Genomic DNA, 19,793 nt, shown 5'->3' on the forward strand with positions numbered 1-19,793 from the left:
TTCGCTCACTTCCGACGCAAGGGGTGGGTGATAACACCAGTCTACCATCTAATTAGAATGCACTCCGTATCTGCAACTCGCCCAAACCAGGAAAGCCGGCGAAGAAGGCCACATCGTCGGGCATACCCAAGAACAGACGGATTAAGGCCGCATATCACGACATCTCTCAAACACGGCTGCCTCGTCGCTTACAGGTGATATGCACACTGCAAAGCGCATGCGCTTCAAGAGTGGACACGAGTTCGATGTCGCCATTGCTTCTACATCTAGAACCTCTAGAAGCCCTCCCCGCTAATGCAGCCCTGTAGCACCGCCTCGATAGTAACTGTTTTTCTCCTTCTCCTAGTAGCAAATATACGCCCTCCCTAACCCGTTACTATACATAGGTTCTCTCTCCACCATGCCGTCCTTGACATCAGCACCAACAAAGACCCCACTGTACCTAACGCTTTGCTGGCGCAGACCTGGCCGTGAAGAAGGGGTGCTTCAGCGCGTCGGCTGGCTTGATCCGCTTCTCCGGGTTCAGCGTAAGGCAGTGCTCAAGCAGGTCGACGAAGTGGTTCAGGTCCCTGGTCTCGGCGTCGTTCATGCCCGCTGAAGCGGCGAAGAGGCGGGTGCGTAGGTCACGCGTCGGTTTAACGACGGGCAGGACCCTGGCGGTAGTCTGTGAGGCGCAGATATGTTAGTCTCGTCATTCTTTCAGTCCATTTTCAAGAACGAGTGCGAACAAGGGTGCAAGGGTTAAGGAAGGGGCGTGGTAGCGGGGTCCTCAGCTGCCAACTGCAAACTGTCACAGGTGACAAATCGATGGCAAATATGTTGGACCCTAGGTGCAGAGCGGGAGTAGGGAGACGAAACAGGGGCGAAGGAGCTTTGGCGGCAAATGATGGGATGGTGAGGCCGTGACAACAGAGTTGCTCGAGCTTCCACGCGCGTATGCATTCCTCCGAAGTTGGGACTGACGTCTGGCTCCTCAACGTATCCTGATCCGGATCCTGATCCGGACCAGGACCAAGCAGTTCATGCGAGTCCGAACGGTCCGAAAAGGGTTGGTTGGAGGTGGTCTGCGCAGGCCGTGGCCACCGGGGCCCGCGTTCCGGGGCGCTCGGGCCTGAGATGCCGGCCCCAGATTGCTCCAAGTGGAGACATGCATACGCATGCGCAGCCGCGCCTCAGTGCTCAGCGCTTACAGCCGCACTCCGCCTCCAGGCTAAATCTCCTCGGTCCTGCAAAAATAGCATCGAATGTGGTGATTTGGCCGCGTGGGGAGGGCATGAAACATGCGTATGCACAGGCGTTGGGAATATGGGGAAAGGGGAAGGGTATGCAACAAGGAAATAGCAAACAGCAAACAGCGATCGACACGACGTACCTTTCCAAGAACCTTGTCTCTTTCCATGCTCACGAAGTTGCCCTGCTCGTCGAAATGCATGGGCGCTAACTGCCCTCGCTTGTACAGCTTCGGCGTGATCTTTCCGCGGATCTCCATAATGGCCTTGAGCATCTGGTTGTTGCTGTCGCCCGCAAAGAGGATCTTGCCGGTGTACAACTCGTACAGAGTGCAGCCGATGGACCACATGTCGATGCTGTAGTCGTAGGGCATACCGAGAATGATCTCCGGTGCTCTGTAGAAGCGACTGACGAGGTACGGGGTGATTTCGTTGTGCGCCGTGGCAGCGTCGGATTTGTCGATGCCTGTTCCCAGATCGCAGATCTTCAACACGTTACGACTTTCATTGACCTGTGAATGGTAAGCATTGTCTTCATATTTGGCTCTGAGGCCGGGGTTACTGACCAGAATGTTGTCAGGCTTGAGATCGGCGTGGATAACGCTGCATTTCCGCATGTGTGCCAAACCGATGAAGATCTGATGAGCGTATGCTCGAGTCGCGACCAGGTTGATGCCGACGTTGTTGCCAAACTTCTTCAAGACCTCACGCAGGTTAAGGCTGAGGTTCTCAAAAGCCATACACAGATGGCCCTTGTGGTCAAAGTGCCGCTCAAACTTGACGATATGTTTGCGGTTGTCCGGATCAGCGTCGTTGAGCTTCTGGAGAATGGCGATCTCGGTAAATCCACCCTTTCTCAGCGCGTCGTTGTTTCTCATGATCTTGATAGCAACGAGGTTTTTGTTCGTGATGTCCACTGCGCGAGCGACACCGGAGAACATGCCCTTTCCGAGGGCCGACTGGACCTGGTAGCGCCCGTTGAGGATCTCACCAATGCGAAGCTTGTAGTATCCGTCCTTGTCATCGCCTTCGAGGATGGCGCCGGTGGGCTGACCAAGCGCAGGCGAGGCCTTGGTTTCGTCGACCGCGAGGACCTTTGAGGGCTTGGGAGCGGCGTACTTGTCATCGTCAAAGTCCTCGGCAAACATGTCGAAGTCATCATCTTCCTCATCACCAGTTGACTTTTCAGCTGGAGGCTCTTCGGGTTGCTCTTCAAGCTGGACTTCAGGTTGGGTCTCGAGCGCTTCGCCGTGCATGCCGACATTGCCATGCCGCCTTTCGTCGCGCCTCTCGTCTTCCTTCATGTCCACTGTAGGGTCATAGTCCGCAGCGGAGGGACCATCTTCCTCTGTAGCCTTACCACCTCCATGCGTGTTCATCAGATCCGTCTCGTTCACGATGTCGATCGTACCCGGGGAGCTTCCATCTTGTGCTGGTGACCCAATATCTGAACGCTTAGCGGGAGTAGCGTAGCTGGGCATGGGCTTCTCACCTGAAATCGGGGTATCAACATCTCCGCCTGGCGTGCCCTGGCGCGCTGGTGTAGATACTGCGGACTTGTCTGACGCATGCAAAGCATGCACGAGGAGCGGTGTAGCGGAGCTAGACTTAGCCAGGAGTTCATCTCGGCGTCGACGTCGGCGTTCAATCTCAGCCTCTTCATCAACAACCATGGGTTCCTCGAAGTCTTGCTCGGGCTCGGCTTGTGGAGCTCTATGGGGTGACGTCAGCATGCGCGGTTCAAAAGACTTGTCCCGGGAAACGTACGGCTGATTCTGAGATGGTCCCGCACTGCCGTTGCTTTGGTTTGCAGAGTCTTTCACAGGTTTAGCATCTCCTCTGGAAGCACGGAAATCCTTCCCTACAGCGCCTCCGTTGGTCGAGTAACCGTTTCGGGTGTCTCGGTTGCGGTGATCCTCGTACTTCAAGCCGCGGAACGAGTCCGAGAGACGATCCCGTCCGCTGTCTCTTGAGTAGCGATCGTCGCGGCCGCGTTCGTTGCGCTGGGGAGGGCGATAGGGCGACCTAGTGCGATTACGCGCTCTCTTATCGGGGTACCTGTCCCTCTCACGGTCACGGTCCCTCTCTCGCTCCCGATATCGGTCCCTGTCCCTGTCCCTTTCACGGCTGCGGTCTCTGTCGTGATCGTCGTAGGCGAGATTCGAGCCGCGCGAGGGCGGGCGGTCAAGGTCCTCATAGGAAACGCGGCTGCGACGGTAATCATCGCGCGGGCCGTCCTCGTAATGCACGCGGAAGCGGCGCGTGTCCTGTCGTCCTCCTCTGTCTCCACCGGCGTAGTCACGCTCGTCGCGGGAGCGCTTGAATCCGCGGGGCGGCGGCGACCGGCTGCGTCTCGATGACGACGAGTTGTAGTTGCTGGCGGTGTGGTGTCTGGGGTGGGAGTCGTGCTCGGGAGATTTGGAGGCCGAGTATCTACCTCGGGTTCTGTCTTGACGGTCAACACCGTTTCCTTCAAACTTCTTCGGCAGTGAAGTTGCCTTCAAATCCACAGCGTCATTCTCAACGATCTCGCCTTCGTCCGAACTCGACGCCATGTTTGTGCGGTGCTGTGTAGCGCAAGGAGCTCCCTCTTCTTTTCAAAAGTGTGTAGTACGTATTGTAAAGCAGGATCCGCCAGAGGGAAGGTTCCCCTAGGTCTTTTGCGCGCGCAGAAGCAGCAGCGACGTGTCAGCAGAGATCACTTGAAGATTGTATGTGCGGCAGGAATAGTTTGCGAACCGGATGTCTATGTCGACTCAGCTCATGGGGGATGGTTTGGGAGAAGCCAGACGACACGCAGTAGGGCCGGAGCAGAGCAGGATGGAAGAAAAGATGGGGGAAGTAGGAGCTGTTTGTATAATGCAACGCAGAGTCGACAGAGGCAAGGGGTGTGTTGTTTTGTTTGTCGACGTAGTAGAGGTGGATTCAGCGATCAAGGGTCGAAACGGGTATTGTGGCCCTGGTTGCGCTGAAGATGCTGGTCGGTGGTCTGCTGGCTGGCTAGCTGTCTGCAGTGCGCTGGGATGATGAAATGCGACGAGACGAATTTTGGTAGGCGACGAGACACGCCCGTCGGAGAAACCTGGGTGGCACGGAACAGACGTCAGGCGTGGAATGTTCCGAGGGGACCCGCAGAGGTGGGGAGATCATTTAATGATGGATAAGTGAGTAAGCACCGCAAGTACGCTTATCGAGAAGCCTATCGCTCTATCCGTGGACCCTTTGCCGCTGACCGATTTCTCCAGGAGGGGCATTTTTCACCCCACGCTCGACCTCTCCTGCGCCGCCGCGTCTTTCTCGTTTCCTCTCCCCGTTAGACTTTCTCGAAATCGAAATCTGCGACGCCAGCCTTGCTACCCTCAGCACTCCACGCCCAAGTTGACCCAAGTCCCAGATACTCTCGACAACTCTTTAAAATGGGTGGCGCAAACCGCGAAGGTCAGTCATTGGTTTCCCTTGCTGTCTCTCGCATGCTGACAGACTCTCTGCAGGTGGCAAGGCCAAGCCTCTCAAGGCCGCGAAGAAGCAGAACAAGGACCTCGACGAGGACGATCTCGCCTTCCTCGAGAAGAAGCGCGCCGGTATGTTTCACCACGGAACCCCTCGACCGCGCAACCTACTAACGACGATGCAGAGGAGAAGGCTCGCAAGGACATGGCCGCCAAGGCCGGCGGCAAGGGACCTTTGAACACCGGTGCCCAGGGCATCAAGAAGTCCGGCAAGAAATAAGCGGAGTCTTCCCGTTAAAGGCGAGACAGGAGTTATCGCAAGGAGCCAGCCAGCAAGCGTGTTCTGCATCCAACCAGACAGGCAGTTTTTGCAGCAATTTTCCAGGCGGCCAGGCGGAGCGCATTCTTTTACATACCTACACGAGCATGCAATGAAATGATTAACGTACTCCTGCAAGTTTACTGGCAAAGAGAGTAAACTCGAGCCGCCTGATGCGTTCCGGGGGTGCGTGGGGCATGGGTGATGCCAGCGCACGCTCGACATGTCTCTCATGCCTTGAAGTGCACAGCCAACACCACCTGAATCCTAGGGCGGTTTTGACTCGGTCGCGAGACTTGGGTTGGCATGCCGTGCGTAAAAACCAAATGAACTGGGGGAGAAGGATTCTTGTATGTTTTTATCCATGGGGTGGTTGTCTGGAGTTGGTTCCCGTGCGAAACGTCCCGCGTGCAGATGCTGATCCCTTTACCCACAAGACCCTTCGCACAGCACCCCTCGTCTCCATCCAGTGTCCGTCTCAGTGTGTCTCACGGCGCTGCACGCCTCTTACGTCCAAAGGTAGTGTAGAAGAAGAAGAAAAAATAGGGGAACAGCTCCGCCGCGGTGGGCAGTCTCACCGACGGACCGACCCATAGTGGTAACCTGCTGTCCGGGTGTCCGCCCCTCCACTTGGCGCCAGCTGAGAGTCCCCGATCGGAGCACTTTCAACGGCCTCGGAGCCGCTCCATTGCCATCGTTTTTTCAGCATGTGGAAATCCCAACAATTCCATCGCATCCCACCCGTTAGGGACCCGCAGCAAGGGAACATCACCACCACGTATAAGCCCACTCATCCGCAACGGCTCATGATGAACTTCAATCTTGCAAAACATAGACTCACTGCTTTCACGTCGACTACTTCACACTCATTGTACACCAGACTGTAAATTTGTTCCATCTCAAAATCATTGCGCAAGATGACCGCAACCGCCAAGGGCTCCGGCCTCAAAAACCGCAAAACCAACAACGCAGACAGCAACACCAATAAGTCCCTCCTCGAGACAGTAGAACACAAGGCCGCAGACCTCGAACACAAAATCGAACGCGCCCTCCTCATCCTCTGGGACGACCTCCCCCACTGGCGCCGCGACAACGCCTTCATCATCTCCGGTTACCGCCCAGACTCAAACTCCTACCTCGGCTCCTTCAAAAGCCTGGGCTACCTCCACAACGAGTCCGTCAACATCTGGTCCCACCTCCTCGGTGCCGTCGCCTTCCTCTTCGGCGGGGCGTATCTGTACACCGTCATCGCTCCCCGCTATGAGTCCGCATCGGCCGCCGACCTCTTCGTCTTCGCCTGCTTCTTCGCCGGCGCCGTGGCCTGCCTCGGCATGTCCGCCACCTATCACGCCCTCTGCAACCACTCCCCCGAAGTCGCAAAATGGGGCAACAAGCTGGATTACTCCGGCATCGTGTTCCTCATCGTCGGCAGCTACGTGCCGGCTCTGTACTACGGCTTCTTCTGTCACACCAACTTGATGAAGGTCTACCTCAGCACGGTAAGTCCTCAATTCCTTCGTATAAGTCACTGTCGACGTTGCTCACACTTCACAGATTGTCCTCCTGGGACTCGGCTGCGGCATGGTCTCTTGGCTCGAGCACTTCCGCACGCCTCAGTACCGCACCTTCCGCGCCTGCATGTTCGTCGCCCTAGGCACCTCGGGCGTCGTGCCCGTCATCCACGGCCTGACCGTGTACGGCCGGGCGGAAATGGAGAACCGCATGAGCCTGAGCTGGGTAGTCCTGCACGGCGCAATGTACATCTTTGGCGCGTTCCTGTACGCCGCGCGCTGGCCGGAGCGTAGTTATCCTCGCACCTTCGATATTTGGGGCAGCTCGCACCAGATCTTCCACTTCTTCGTGGTCCTCGCGGCGGCGACGCATTTGTACGGCATGGCGAATGCGTTTGACTACCATCACACTGTCATGGGGTCGCAGTGTTGAAGCCGATAGAGTAAATGTGAAGATAGAAGTAATTGTGTAATAAAAGGGTATCATTGATGCCGTCGCGCAGCAAAACGTCTAGCACTCTACGCCCAGATCCATCACCCTCACCAGCCCCGAGGCCATCGCCACTGCAGCCCAACACGAGGTCTCTTGGTTCGGGTTCCACGCCATAGTCGTGACTCTCGTCAACGCTTCCGAAAGAACCGCCCTCGTCGGATCAGCAAAGTGTCCGTCGCCCTCCTCCTGGCCGCCCTGCACGTCCGCATCCTCTTCTTCCTCGACTGCACCAGCCTTGGCTTTGCCCTTAGCTTTCCCCTTGGCCTTCCCTTTGCCCTTTTTGTCCTTTTTCTTGTTAGTCGCGACCTTGCTCTTCCATGTATCCACCTTAGGGTTGACATTGGGAACTGGGCGGAAGCCTTGCAAGATCCTCGACACGCCGCGACATGCCTGCTCGTTGCCATTCACTTGCTGGACCGACGGTAGCAGCCTCTCGCGCGGTATGTAGGTGTGCTCCAACACCTTGATCTTGTGCCCAAAGTGATGCTTCGAAGCAAAGATCCTGTTCCCGGGGTTCGCAGCCCACACGGTCCCGTCGAGGTATCCAACCAGCACGAACGGATGGTGCAGGCCCACCGCGAGACACGTGGGCAGCCTGTCCCCGTCCATGACCTTCCGCACCTGCGCCGCGTACCATCTCGAATGGATGAAGCCGACCGACGCATTCAGTGGGTTTGCGGAGGGCACTGTACTAAAGAATCCTCTGAGGTGATCATTCCACTGCAGGAGGTTCGGCTGCGGGCTGATAGCGAAGCAGGGAAAGCTCGTTCTTTCGCAGGATGGGTCGGAGAGGTCGACGAGAGTGGTGTAGCCCGCGATCGGGGTCGAGGCGACCAGGTACGGGTTTGACGGGTAGGCGGTGTCGATGTGCATCACGTAGGTGGAGTGTACGTCGTGTCGGGAGAGGCAGACGCGCGGGGCGATGGACCAGAGGGTGAGGGAGCCGTCGGAGTGGCCTGTCACGATGCGGTTCGTGGTAACCCAGGCGAAGCAGGTTACCGTAATATTTGTTTCCGAGGGGAGGCCTAGGGTCACGATCTCGTGTTCGAGTTTGGCTACTAAGTGTTAGGGTACTGCTTCCCTAAGGCAAAGAGTGACTTACTGAAGGAGTCTTGCTCGTCGTTATCGATGTCCTTGACTGAGACGACGTGGACTTGGCCATCACCACACAGTAGTGCCATAAGACCTAATGAGCCGTCATCCGTGAATGGGATGGGACACCATTTGATTCTCTTGACTCTTCCCCAATCTGAGCAGATGGTACGAGCCAGCTTTGCTAGACGGTTCTGTGGGTATAGTAAGCCGTTCTCGTCTGTCCGACCGTGGAGCTCCCACAGCTGGATAGTGCCCTTCTGCTCATCAACAGCATCCTCGGCATCGAGCTGCTGGTCGGTATGCGGGCTGACAGCGAGCGCGAGAATCTGCGAGTCTCCTTCTCCTCTGAGAGCCCAGTCCATACTGATCACAAGGCCACCGACATCGAACATCCACCCAGCAACCTTCTCATCCGCCTCTCCTTCCATAGGCAGCCCGGATTCGGAAAGCACCAAGCATTCACGCGGCGCAATCTTCACCTCCTTCTGCTCCGGGTACGGTCCAAGAACCATCTTCAACTCGCCGTCGGGCTTCACCCTCCACTCCTCAGCCTCCTTAGGACTCATCTCCTTCTCCGCGTCCCTCACTCCCTCCCCACCGCTCACCCTCGCAAACCAAACTTTCGAGACTACAGCTTGCTCCTCTAAATGCCCCTCCTCAAGCCAGGGACTCGACACAGGACAGGCATCGCCCCCAGGCACCTTGCTCGGCAAGACCCCGTACGCCGCCCACCGACTCAACAACCAACCCGCAATCCCGATCGCCTCCTCATCGGGCCCGTAGAAATAGTCCAAGATCTGATTCCTCTGACCGCGCTTCAGCGCGCCGGTGTAATACCGCGTCGGGCGCCCGTCGGCGTGGTACTTCTCTAGCGCCGCCATGTCCGCCTGCCGTTTGCGCAGGCCGGCTGAGCTGGTGTACGCAGGGCGTTCGTCATCCTCGTCGTCGAAATCCCGATTACCCGCATCAATTGCAAGAGACGACGGGTCTTCTGCCTCAAAATCGTCGTCGCCGGCGCCGTCAAGCTCCATGCGGTCGTCTTCATCGTCTTCTGGGTCAGGTGGGGGCGCCTCAAAATTGTCGTCATCGGGGTCCTCGTGAGTTTCGGGCGGCTCGCCGTCTGAGCCGTAGTCAACGACGGCTACGCGCCGCGTTTTGTTTCGGGGGCGCGTTCGCACCATTTTGGTGTTGATGTACCTAGGTGAGCTTGGCGTTGACGGGAGTAAAAAGATCCGCCTGAGGTGAAGTTTGATGAATGTGGTGGATGCACAGTGTACACAGTGTAAATATGAAACTCCTCCAGTAAATACTTTATTGCGGGCGGATTTTTAGCCCAGCTTTTGCAGTATGAATGAACCTCACATTGGACGATATCCCAATTAATTTTCAAGTATGCTTAGAAATAACAGCCCATTCTACACAGCCAAAGTATAGTTTAGTGTAATAAAAGATTAGAAGCTTAGTTACTAAGAGGTACATCTAGGTCGGGTAGAATAGAAGAAGAAGAAGATAGGAAACAACTATCAGCAAGTGGATTAATCATCTATCCTCATGAGGCTACGCTAATGTCTTCCAGGTTCCCTTTTCTAAACCGAGGTCGAGAAGATCTAGGCAACTGAAGGCCGGCCATAGTGTCCTTCTGTTTACATCGCCTTTGTAAGCGTCCTCAAACTCCAGGTCGAACTTAAATGCACCCATGCGTTGTCGTCTAGTGGTCTTATGGACCCGAGATATTCCTCGCTGTTCTGTTGAATCATTGTTGTGCGAAAATTTCTCGTCGCCTAATAAATGATGCTCAAAAAAGAGATCAATTTGATCAAACAACGCCCTCGACTTTTCAATAATATCCGATGCATCCGACTCATTGTGCTTGAACGTGCCTAAAAAAAACGACAAAGGGCGGTGGATATATGTAGGCCTGAATGCCACAAAAGCGCCCACCTTGTTATCCAGACGGTCAAGAGAATTAACGGCACCTGAGTTGAATGATTGAAAGTAAAAATAGCGCACCGAACTCGAATTAATAAGACCGTGTAGCTCACGGCGAAGCTTGCGCACCAATAGAAAGTAACGCCTGATAGGGTGCCCGAGTTTCAGCGCTAACTTGTAGCTTTCGTCCCGGGAAAGGTGTCTGAAGACTGGCGTGTGCCGAGAGAACAGGTCAATTTCCAGGCCATATTGAGAAATTATTGATGACGACGACCTTCTACGAGGTAATCCAGGTGGTCCAGGTAACCTGAAGAGCTTGGTTTGAGCCCCATAACTGACCAACATCTCGTAGAGGTGTTGGATCACATGCCTATTGCGCAGAAATTGTGTCAGATGAGCTGCGCGAACTTGCTTTCGCGAAGCAGCCGTGATTGCAAGTTGGTCCATCAGTTGAGCCAGGAGAAGTACCGGAATTTCAGCCATCGTGCTTCCAGTATTTAACCTTGCGTCATCTTTTAGCAAACGCAGTGTAACTCTGTGTCTCCCGTGCGCAAGAGCAGCTATTAGAAAGCGCCTTGATAACCCTATCGGGATGTGTGGGAGCAAGGAACCAAAACACACAGCGTCGCCCCTTTTGACTGCGAGCTTCAACGCTCTAATAAAGGTCGTAAACTTGATTCCAGTCATAGAATGGTTCTTAAGCAGGGCTGACATGACTGACGAGCAAGCATGATTCGAAGCGAAACGGAAGTACTTGTTGTACAGGACGTTGCGAGATCCTGAGCTAGGTACCTCAGCGTAGCGCACGACTGCTTCAAGAGCCAAGTGTAGATCCCACTTGGTGGCGGACTTAATGGCTCCTTCAAGCCTGTTTGTTGGCTTGTTCGCTGCCCCAGAGTGAGGATGCTCGATCAAGGCATGAAGTAGCACTTGGCCACTTTTGATTTTGCCGTTCCGTTGAGTCGTTTCCAAGGCCCGAGCAATATTGACGTCGCTGAAGTTGTCTAGCGATAGCGTCAATAATTTCATGACATTGGCGTCATGATATCTTGCCGCGAAAATGATGTCAAAACCTTCGCCTTCGCAATAGCCATTGAGCAGCTCCTTAGCCATCCCGCTTTGTCGCCTTCTCAAGGCCAAAGTCAGGCTCTGCTCCCAGCGGGCACCAAAGCTTGCAAGAAGATTTATGGTAGGAATATGCTCGACGATGACAGCTGCCTCTGTCGCAGACAAGTGGCGAGGTATATGCAAGGTGCTTTTGGATCGGTTTTGGAGAAGGATCCTTGCTAATTCGACGAGTTTGCACAGAGTTACGTGGAATATGGGATAACACGTAACAAATTCTGCGAGTCCAAATTCATTTCCAGTTGCGTACGGAGACTCCTTGAACGAACCAAACCCAAGACTCAAATCTTCTGCCAACCAATAAATTTGGCCGTTCTGAATCCAATAGAACGAGACATTGGGTGACTGTAGCATGTCCGCAGCCAGCTGGAGGGCTTCTTGTGATCCTTGTCCTCGAGCCTGTGCCGCATGTTCAGACCAGTAATTACAGGCATAACGCTGCACAGGAAGGTCCAAGTCCAGGCCCTTGTGTCGTGCTGTCTGGTAACAGTGCTGGATGTATGCGACACAGCTTTCCAAAATGACCGAGTGTGCCAGCCCAGCCTCGAAAGGTAAATCCATTTCTTGTACGGGAAAGGTGCGTTTTGAGAGGAGATATTCCTTTACGGAGAAATGGGCTAATGTGAGGGTGTGTCGACAAGCTGAAGGTTGGTGGCCTTCTTCAAGTTCCGGTTGTGCGACCACAAGACCCGACAGAATTTCCACAATATCGGCTGGATTCATCTGCCGATCCGCCTCCACTGGTTGCTGAGATCTTGCTTCGATGATGCATGCTTCGGCAACCTCCTCGACGAACATGGGACGGGCTGCAAAGCACAGCCACTTCAACGCTCTGCTAGCTTCCTGGGTATACATGGAATCAAGTCGACTTAGAATTCGGTCGTATGTGCCGTAGAGATCGCGCGGGAGGCTTTCCAAAACTCTCATGACATCGTAGGGGCGAAATAGTCTCAGCTTCTTCAGATGCTGCATTTGAAGGGCGGTCCATCGAAACCTTGGTGGTTCTCTGTCAGTACTAGGTATATAGAAACCTTAGAAGATGAGGGAATGCTACTTACATGCCATTGGATTGGTACACGAGCTTATCTCTTATTTGATCCTTGACTCTCTCTGGAAGCGAGTTCAATCCAGAATGAAGTTTCAGCTGAACCATGATGTAGCTCTCGATGTCGGACAAGACGTTGTTTCTTTCCATGCCGAAAAGTTTCCAGCCTTGAGCAACCGGAAAGCTGTTCGAAATGTCTCTTTCGTATCTGCCGGTGAAAAGAATATGAATATGATTAGATGGTGTCATACTCGCCATAGTATGAATGATATCAATGATCGAATCCCGCAGTGATCCTTGTGGGATCTCATCTATTCCATCAAATATTATGAAGACGTTGTTCGGCCTGTCCGAAGGGCTTGTCTGCGCATTATCCGGGTTTCCAGCGATTCTTCTAAGCATAGATAGTAATGTAGTTCTGAGCTCCTTACGAGATGGTCTCGAAGGAAAGTTTCTTGAATGCAATGCACCAAGCTCTGGAGCAGTATCACTCTCTCTCCATAGTTGGCAAATGAGAGAGCGAAGAAGCAAGTCTATGTCGTGAGTGGATATGTTGTCGAATGCAAAATAGTAATAAGCAAGTCTTGGGTTATCGCTCGAGGCCTCAAGATGCTTTTTGACCGTTTCGACAATCGTGGAACTATGCCCTCACCCAGTCAGCTGTCAGAAATGCGATCGGGAAAAGTGTTGGCTTACCAAAGGAGTGTTTTCCCAGCACCAGCTGAAGTGCGTTAATTTTATTACAGTTGTTCTCAAGTCTTGTCGAAATGAGTCGAGATGGCACTCACCACCGCCATGAAGCCAAAGACGGGATCTTGGTTGAGATATCCACTGCGCAAAAACATCACCGTTAACGAACCAACCTCCGGTCCCTCGTTCACGTAAAGTAGCTGCGTGGTCGTGTGAAGATACATGGTCTGGAGGGTCAAGCCAGTCCCAAAACTCCTTGCGCTGGAATCCTTCTTGCTATTAGTCATCTTGGTCGGGGCTATAGGAGTAGCCGATCTTACTCTTCCATCCTTCATCCTGCTTGCTATCCATCACGGCAACGGCATCTTGCAGAGACGCATGTCGGCCTTGTCCTTCGGCAATGGTGTTCCTGTGTTGTCAGTTAGCGAGCCCGACCGCAGGCAAGGACGATGGCCGACTTACAATGTCAGAACTTGCATAGCTAAGCTCAAATCATCGGTCATGTCCGCAACGAACCCCATGAAATGAGATATGGTGCCTGACCGGAAAAGGTAGCAGGCGCGACGGCCTATCTGCCGCAACTTCTGCAGCATGCTGGAGGGTGGTCCAAGATCCCTCACCTTCTTCAGCAACGTCTCCATCTTCTCTGCGCTTTCCTTGAGATTGTCATATACGTCGTTTATCGCGTAAACCAACCCCGGATCTACATGGGGCTTCAAGAGAACTGACTTCAAGTGATCAAGCATGATTGTCAGCCGCTGCATCGCCTCTCGAAATTGCTTCACGTCATCATCGCAGTCTTTCCAGGAGTTATAGTACTCCTTGATTCCTCCGAGAACCTGAAGCGAGAGACCGACTACCGCGAGGGCCGTGCCGGGGTCCATGATGTCGAATCGGCTCTTCAGAGAGCAATGAAGAAGAATACTTGCCCGATGAGATTGCGCTGGCGGCAGGCAGCATTTGAGTAATTATGGCAGCAGAACGCCTTGCGAGTTGCTTGTGCATGCCTTGGCATATCTGCGTGTCTGCCCAATGGGGCTCATTCTGGGTCGCGCCCTACAGTCGGTAGGCAGCTGCAGCCGTACCGGCCAGTTTTGACCGGGGCCGCAGGAAACAGTCGAGGGCGCAGGCCGCAGCAACGACCCAGGTGGATTCAGTTACGCAAAAACGGTAATCAAGTAGGAGATCACTCAAGGCCTAACAGTGGCAGAAATGTGTGGCTGAGGACATTCAGTCTTCGTAATATTACATGTCAAATATATCAACTCGGCCTTCCTCACAGAACAGGCCTTTTTTCCTTCATCTTCTACACGTACACGTAAAAAAGCCTTCAAGAGCGGTGTTGGTTTTTTGTTTCTCTCTCGTTCCGGCGCCACGCAAGTCGCCCAAAAGTTCGCCAGTCCCATATGCCCCTCCCGTTCTAATTTTTTTTGTACAGGTAGTAAAAACACTTTTTCGGTGGCTTTGTATAAAAAGGGGGTTTGTCGAGGGTGTGTGCATGGGAGGAGGGGAGGGGGGTCTTCATTCATTCATTCATCCAACCGGAATCCTCTCTCTCGCCCTTGCCCCGCGTGCGTGAAAACATACCATCTTATTGATAAGACGTAAAAAGTAGGAGGGAAGTAATTTTGGGTTTTTGTTTGGATGTTCCTTTAGTAGTAGTCCTTTCCGCTCTTCTGCATCTCAATGAGACGCCATCCTCTCGTCTCGGGGTTGCTGACGTCGTCGGGCACACGGGTGATGCCGATGGCGTACGTGACGAGCTGGACCTTATCCTCCATACCGGCCGCGAGCTCGCCGCTCTTGGCGTTGCGGTAGACGTGCACCTCCTGCGTCCTGCAGGTGATGACGAAGACGGGGATCTCGCCGGGGTCGAGCATGCGCGCGCGCACAATGTCGACGTGGCGGATGTCGAGGATCTTGCCGTCGGACTTGAGGCCGGCCTGCAGGTACTGCTTGGTCAGGGCCTCGTAGACGGAGTACTGCGCCTCGGAGAGCCACAGCTTGAGGGTCGGGACGTCGCCCTTGACGTAGGCGTCGAGGACCTCGGGGAGGATGTACTCGCGGAGCTCCTTGAGGAAGGGCTCGGTCTGGAAGTTGGGGTCCATGGAGCGAAACTTCTTGATGACCTGCGCCGTCTCGTTCTCGGCGAAGAAGCCGCCAATCTTGTCCGTGACCAGGCGCGCCGTCTCGATGAGGGGGTTGTCGGACTCGCGGTAGACCTTGCCGGCGTTGAAGAAACCTTGGGCGAACTTGTTGCCGTCCTTGAACTCGTTCCAGGCCTCCTTCCAGGCGGCGTCCTTGTGGAGGGTGACATTGGTGCCGGCGCTTGTAGCTGTCAGTAAAGTTTCGGGCATAGCCGATACGTGCGACTTACTTGGGATCCTCCTCCATAATCACGGGCTTGCCGTGCTTGGCCTGCTCGGCTTCGCGCTTCTTCCTGCGCTCTTCCTTCTCGACCCAGCCACCGTAGCGCGAACTGCTGCCATCGTCGATAACATCCTTGACGTTCTTGTACGCCTCGGTCTCACGGAGGGGCTTCGTCGCCTTGTCGAGAGCGTCTCCGGTAACGTTGGCGACCTTGCGGACGCCCTTCATGGCGGTGGTGTCCCACGTCCATGCGGCACCCTTTCCAATCGCACCAGCCGTAGTCTTGACAGCGCTGCTAGCGGCCGAAGACAGAGCTCCGGTGGACTTCTCGTAGGCCTCGCGGGCTTTCCTCACGCGCTCGCTCTCGGTAAAGTCCTGGATCTCACCAGACAGCGCCTTCGTCGACTCGTTCCATTCCTTGGACTTGCTGAACTCGGCCTGCATAGTCTCCGTGAAAACCTGCCATGGCGTCTTGTCACCGTGGGGTGGCGGGGGCGGGGCATCCTCCTTCTTCTGCTTCTTGTCGCCCTGCTCACCCTCCTTGGCCTCCTCTTGACCCTCGGTCTTCTCGCCCTCCTCTTGCTTCTTCTCGGTCGACTCCTCCTTGGCCTCGGACTCGGCGTCCTTGGGCTTGGTCTCCTCGGCCTTTGCGCTTTCCTCGGGCGTCTTGGGCTTCTCGGTCTGCTGTTTCTGGAGCTGTCCGGCCGTCAAGTGGAATGAGCGGGATTGCATCGAACTCGAGATGGATCGCACATCTTCGGGGAGGAACTGTGATCGCAGGGGTGTGGGTCGGAGGGCGGATTGTTGTCGTGAAAAGGCCAGCGCAGCGTTGCCGCTGAGGTCTGTCGAGAGTAACCGGCGATACGAGGGCGTCCTGCCGTGGTTCTGTGCCGCCCGCGCTGAAGCTCTAATAAGAGATGCACTCTGAGGATTTCTCCTCGCCGTCTGCACGAGGGAGTTCATGTTGAAAAGTTCCAAGCTTACCGCCTCCCGACGATAAGCAAAGGTGGAAGAAAAAAGGGAGGGAGGGACAGGGCGGCGAAAAGGTGTAGATGACGATTTGCGGCAGCGGGCGGAGGAGGGACGCTGGCAGCAGAGAAATTTTGGCTCGCGGGCGACGAGGGACTAGTCGGGGCCCAGAAATGGGATAGAAGCTCTGCGATTTCGGTTGAAGGCGGAGCGTGGAAAAAATCTGGGCCCTTGTTCAACCGAAGACAACCCGGCGGGCACACGGCCAATCAGAACCGGAGAATGCCTCCAGACTTTGCGAATTCGAGCTGTCAACTTTGCTCGTCCAAAAACTTCATGGGCCATCGTCAGTGTCGTCAAACTACCCCCCCCCGCCGCCGCCTCCCACCGAACGGAAGGCGAACACGCACAGCGATGAGTTCCGCACCATCGACCCGCCACCTGGCGAGGTCGCTCTTCCAGAATGCCGCCGCCGCCCGCCCCGCGACGGTGACCCGAATGTGGCCCTTCCTCCGATCCTTCTCCCAGACCACGGCGCCCCGCGCCGACGAACCTTCCGTTGCGAAGAAGGGAGGCCAGGACCTCCTCAATGCCATGTACGGTAGCTCGAGGGCCGCATCGGCCGCCTTCCAGACTCCAGCAGAGCAACCAAAAACCGCCTCAACCCCTGGTAACCTGTCCCAGAGCCTGCTCTTCGACACCCTCAACCGCGCCTCGAACGGCAAGTCTGGCCTAGGCGCTCTCGACAACCTGATGGAGGAGCAGGAGGACCGCCTCGAGCCATTCCACTTCCATGTTCTCTCGCACAAGCACAACACACACGTCACCGTCACGAAGCCCGACCGCGGCGCCATCATCTCCATGTCGACAGGCAACATCGGCTTCAAGAAGTCCAAGAGGAAATCCTACGATGCTGCATACCAGTTGACGAAGTACGTTCTGGAGAGGCTGAGCTACATGGGATGGCACAAGAAGATCAACAAGCTCGAGGTTGTGTTGAGAGGGTTCGGCCAGGGAAGAGAGGCGGCTGTGAAGGTTCTCATGGCCCCCGAGGGCAAGATCTGGCGCCAAAAGGTTGTTCGTGTGGCAGATTCGACCAGGTTGAAGTTTGGTGGAACAAGGAGTCAGAAGCCCAGACGTGTCTAGAGGAGAAGCAGCGGAGGAAGAGGCGAACAGACGCCAATTACATGCATGTACAACACGTGTACGACTGTATCATATATCACAACGAGCAACTTTCCTTGCATTCTGTGGTTCAAGATGCAAATGTCTCCAACTCCTATGGTATCAAGTGCTATACGCCGCTCAAACAAAACGCCCGCCTACAACGCCGAACCATGATCCCGTCTTTCCCTCATACAACATGACCTTTAGCCGTTCTACTTCTTCTGGTCTGGCGCTCTTTCTGCAGCAGGCAAATTGCGACCACCGGTGTCGCGGACAGCCTTCTTCCCTTTCCCGTTGCCGCCCCGCCGGCGCTCCTCTTCGCTATCCCAGTCGGCATCTCCGGAATTCTTGGAATTCTCGGTCAGGAATCTCGGAGGCGACTGCTTGAGCATCCTAGAGCCCTCGTGAGCATGGTCGTCGTCCTCCTCCAAGAGCGCGCCGTCGGCGGTATCGTATTCGGGTGGGTCGATCCAGTCGCGGGGGACGACGCAGGGCAATGCGACTCCGATGCTTGCCGCTCGGTTCAGCCAGCCGGGACCGGGTCGACCGGTCAGCTTCTTACACAGATACGACGTGAAGTGGTTGCAATTCTTGGTCAAGAGGTTGTATGAAGTTCCGAGGAAGTCCTTTGACGCCTCTTCGAGAATCGCGTCGATTTCGGCCTGGGTCGCAAAGGTGAAGCCGTGGAGAATCTCCGACTTGAAGGTGCCGCCGGGGGGCTCGGTCTTGGGCTTCGTCCAGTACACTCCGGTGATGCCGCGCCTTTCGTGGCCGCCGTATGCGTATTCCTTGCCATTGATCACGACGCCCGAGTGCAGCAGCGAGGCGCCAACCGTCCAGAGAACCGAAGAAAGTCTTCCTGGCTGCAGGGCATTGTTAGCGATGCCGACACACGGTGATCGGCAGGTGGTTGGTCCATCAACTTACAGGAAGCAGATCGTAGACGTGGATTGTGACTTCTGTCTTTTGAAGCGACAAGGTTGAGCGGTGATTGCTCGAGCGAGGAGGCATCTTCGGCTGGCGGCCTTGAAGGCGGCGTTGCAGGCGGTTGAAGGTTGGTGTATTACGTCGTACTACAGCAGCGCGAGTCGTAGGAGGAGGGGCGACAGCAGAGCAGAACGGAACAGAGGCGGAAGGCAGAGCAGACCACAGATGGGGTTAAATATACACGTCGAAGCTCCGGGATAAAGATTGAAGCCGTTTCACAAGTGAAAGAAGCAGTTCCGGCGAGTTGAAAGGTACAGGCTGAGGGAATTGGCGAAGGGGGAAACAAGCAGCGCACACAATGCAGTCGTCGACGAAAGGCCGCAAGGCATGTCGCAGCTGGTAACCTTGGGCCTGGCTCGGGCGGTGCTCGGCGCAGATGCGGGCGTCAGCGAGGTAATTTGGGTGGTGTAACTGAACCGGCGCTGGCTGACTGGCAATGCTAACTTGGAAGCCTAGGCGACCTGACTTGCCCGGGGACAGCAGTCATCAGTGAATCACTCCTGCACTATCCGTACCTAGGCACCCGGACGGCACCGAGGAAGCCCACCTTACGAACTGAAAGTCTGAAGTGCATGCAGGCAAGCAGGCATTCTGCGCGGTGACAGCAAGCGAGGTACTTGGAGACGAGCTGTTTTAGTGTAGTAAATGCGTGGCATTGCACGGCCCGGACAAGTCACTCTGCGCCGCAAGCGGGCTAAGAGCAATGCGACCCAATGAGACGTCGAGGAATGAGGTCAGCGGCCAGACAGCATCCCTGCCCAAAACCAGCCCCGCGTCTTCCTTCAGCAGCAGCGGCACAGCTCTGGAACACCGACCTGAAGCTTCCTTTTTGGGGCAGGATGGAGGAGCTGCACGCGACCTGGATTATTACCTCAGCATTCCTTGTACCCCAGCTAATGCCTTACCTAAGCACAGGCTAAGGTATCCGTACCCGGCATGACGGACCTATGCCCCACTTCCAGGTTCTATTCGAATATTTTGACCCGGGCTTTCGTTCCGCCGCCGCGCCGAACCCTCCCGCCTTCCAATTCCATCCAGCTTTCGTCAGGTTTTTGCTCTCAACCCCCTCCGCCCCGTTTATGGTGGGGCACATTAAAATTCATCTAACCAGGCCCGCGCGACGACTATTTTTTCTCTCAGCATCAACAGCTTCACGCTTTCTCCCTCCTTCTTCCTCTCTTCTCTCTACCGCCTATTCTCCCACTACCCCCGCGGGCAATCCGTACGCGATTGAGGCTGGTCGCGGCCGATAGTCGCCAAAACGACGTCCTTCATCGTCCTCCCCTCTTCCTTCGCTTCTCCCTCCACCTCTTTGCTCCCCCGCGCAGCTAGTTCTGCCTTTCGCAGTCGCAATCTTCTAGCGACTGCCGCGCTCACGTGCACCGTACTATACACACCCACTCGTCAGTACGCCA

At 55.3% G+C, this 19,793-nt stretch overlaps 8 protein-coding genes across 8 annotated transcripts; 3 read left to right on the forward strand and 5 right to left on the reverse strand.

The window, feature by feature from the left end:
- Nucleotides 1-442: 442 nt before the first annotated feature.
- Nucleotides 443-3,784, reverse strand: prp4 (Serine/threonine-protein kinase prp4; the record flags this gene model as incomplete). The annotated part of the gene is made up of 4 exons (XM_037326318.1): nucleotides 443-664; nucleotides 1,373-1,741; nucleotides 1,796-2,942; nucleotides 2,997-3,784. 4 exons carry the CDS (start codon nucleotides 3,782-3,784, stop codon nucleotides 443-445), a joined length of 2,526 nt encoding a protein of 841 aa, XP_037175970.1.
- Nucleotides 3,785-4,645: 861 nt separating this feature from the next.
- On the forward strand, nucleotides 4,646-4,958 carry tma7 (Translation machinery-associated protein 7; the record flags this gene model as incomplete). Its single annotated transcript, XM_037326319.1, has 3 exons — nucleotides 4,646-4,667; nucleotides 4,721-4,810; nucleotides 4,864-4,958. 3 exons carry the CDS (start codon nucleotides 4,646-4,648, stop codon nucleotides 4,956-4,958), a joined length of 207 nt encoding a protein of 68 aa, XP_037175971.1.
- A 956-nt stretch (nucleotides 4,959-5,914) lies between these two features.
- On the forward strand, nucleotides 5,915-6,941 carry CGCA056_v011073 (ADIPOR-like receptor; the record flags this gene model as incomplete). Its single annotated transcript, XM_037326320.1, has 2 exons — nucleotides 5,915-6,496; nucleotides 6,552-6,941. 2 exons carry the CDS (start codon nucleotides 5,915-5,917, stop codon nucleotides 6,939-6,941), a joined length of 972 nt encoding a protein of 323 aa, XP_037175972.1.
- Nucleotides 6,942-7,019: 78 nt separating this feature from the next.
- Nucleotides 7,020-9,277, reverse strand: sfc6 (Transcription factor tau subunit sfc6; the record flags this gene model as incomplete). The annotated part of the gene is made up of 2 exons (XM_037326321.1): nucleotides 7,020-8,056; nucleotides 8,104-9,277. The coding sequence occupies 2 exons, from the start codon at nucleotides 9,275-9,277 to the stop codon at nucleotides 7,020-7,022; spliced, it is 2,211 nt and encodes a 736-aa protein (XP_037175965.1).
- Nucleotides 9,278-13,164: 3,887 nt separating this feature from the next.
- Nucleotides 13,165-13,769, reverse strand: CGCA056_v011075 (uncharacterized protein; the record flags this gene model as incomplete). Its single annotated transcript, XM_037326322.1, has 2 exons — nucleotides 13,165-13,294; nucleotides 13,348-13,769. The coding sequence occupies 2 exons, from the start codon at nucleotides 13,767-13,769 to the stop codon at nucleotides 13,165-13,167; spliced, it is 552 nt and encodes a 183-aa protein (XP_037175966.1).
- Nucleotides 13,770-14,537: 768 nt separating this feature from the next.
- tim44 (Mitochondrial import inner membrane translocase subunit tim44) lies at nucleotides 14,538-16,218 on the reverse strand (the record flags this gene model as incomplete). The annotated part of the gene is made up of 2 exons (XM_037326323.1): nucleotides 14,538-15,213; nucleotides 15,263-16,218. The coding sequence occupies 2 exons, from the start codon at nucleotides 16,216-16,218 to the stop codon at nucleotides 14,538-14,540; spliced, it is 1,632 nt and encodes a 543-aa protein (XP_037175967.1).
- Nucleotides 16,219-16,638: 420 nt separating this feature from the next.
- On the forward strand, nucleotides 16,639-17,370 carry CGCA056_v011077 (putative 37S ribosomal protein S18; the record flags this gene model as incomplete). The annotated part of the gene is made up of 1 exon (XM_037326324.1): nucleotides 16,639-17,370. The coding sequence occupies one exon, from the start codon at nucleotides 16,639-16,641 to the stop codon at nucleotides 17,368-17,370; it is 732 nt and encodes a 243-aa protein (XP_037175968.1).
- Nucleotides 17,371-17,603: 233 nt separating this feature from the next.
- On the reverse strand, nucleotides 17,604-18,402 carry sdu1 (DeSI-like protein sdu1; the record flags this gene model as incomplete). The annotated part of the gene is made up of 2 exons (XM_037326325.1): nucleotides 17,604-18,254; nucleotides 18,319-18,402. 2 exons carry the CDS (start codon nucleotides 18,400-18,402, stop codon nucleotides 17,604-17,606), a joined length of 735 nt encoding a protein of 244 aa, XP_037175312.1.
- Between the last annotated feature and the right edge of the window lie 1,391 nt (nucleotides 18,403-19,793).

This window comes from Colletotrichum aenigma (assembly GCF_013390185.1).
Source record: "Colletotrichum aenigma strain Cg56 chromosome Unknown KSG_Cg56_contig07, whole genome shotgun sequence".
NCBI classification, from domain to species: Eukaryota; Fungi; Ascomycota; class Sordariomycetes; order Glomerellales; family Glomerellaceae; genus Colletotrichum; species Colletotrichum aenigma.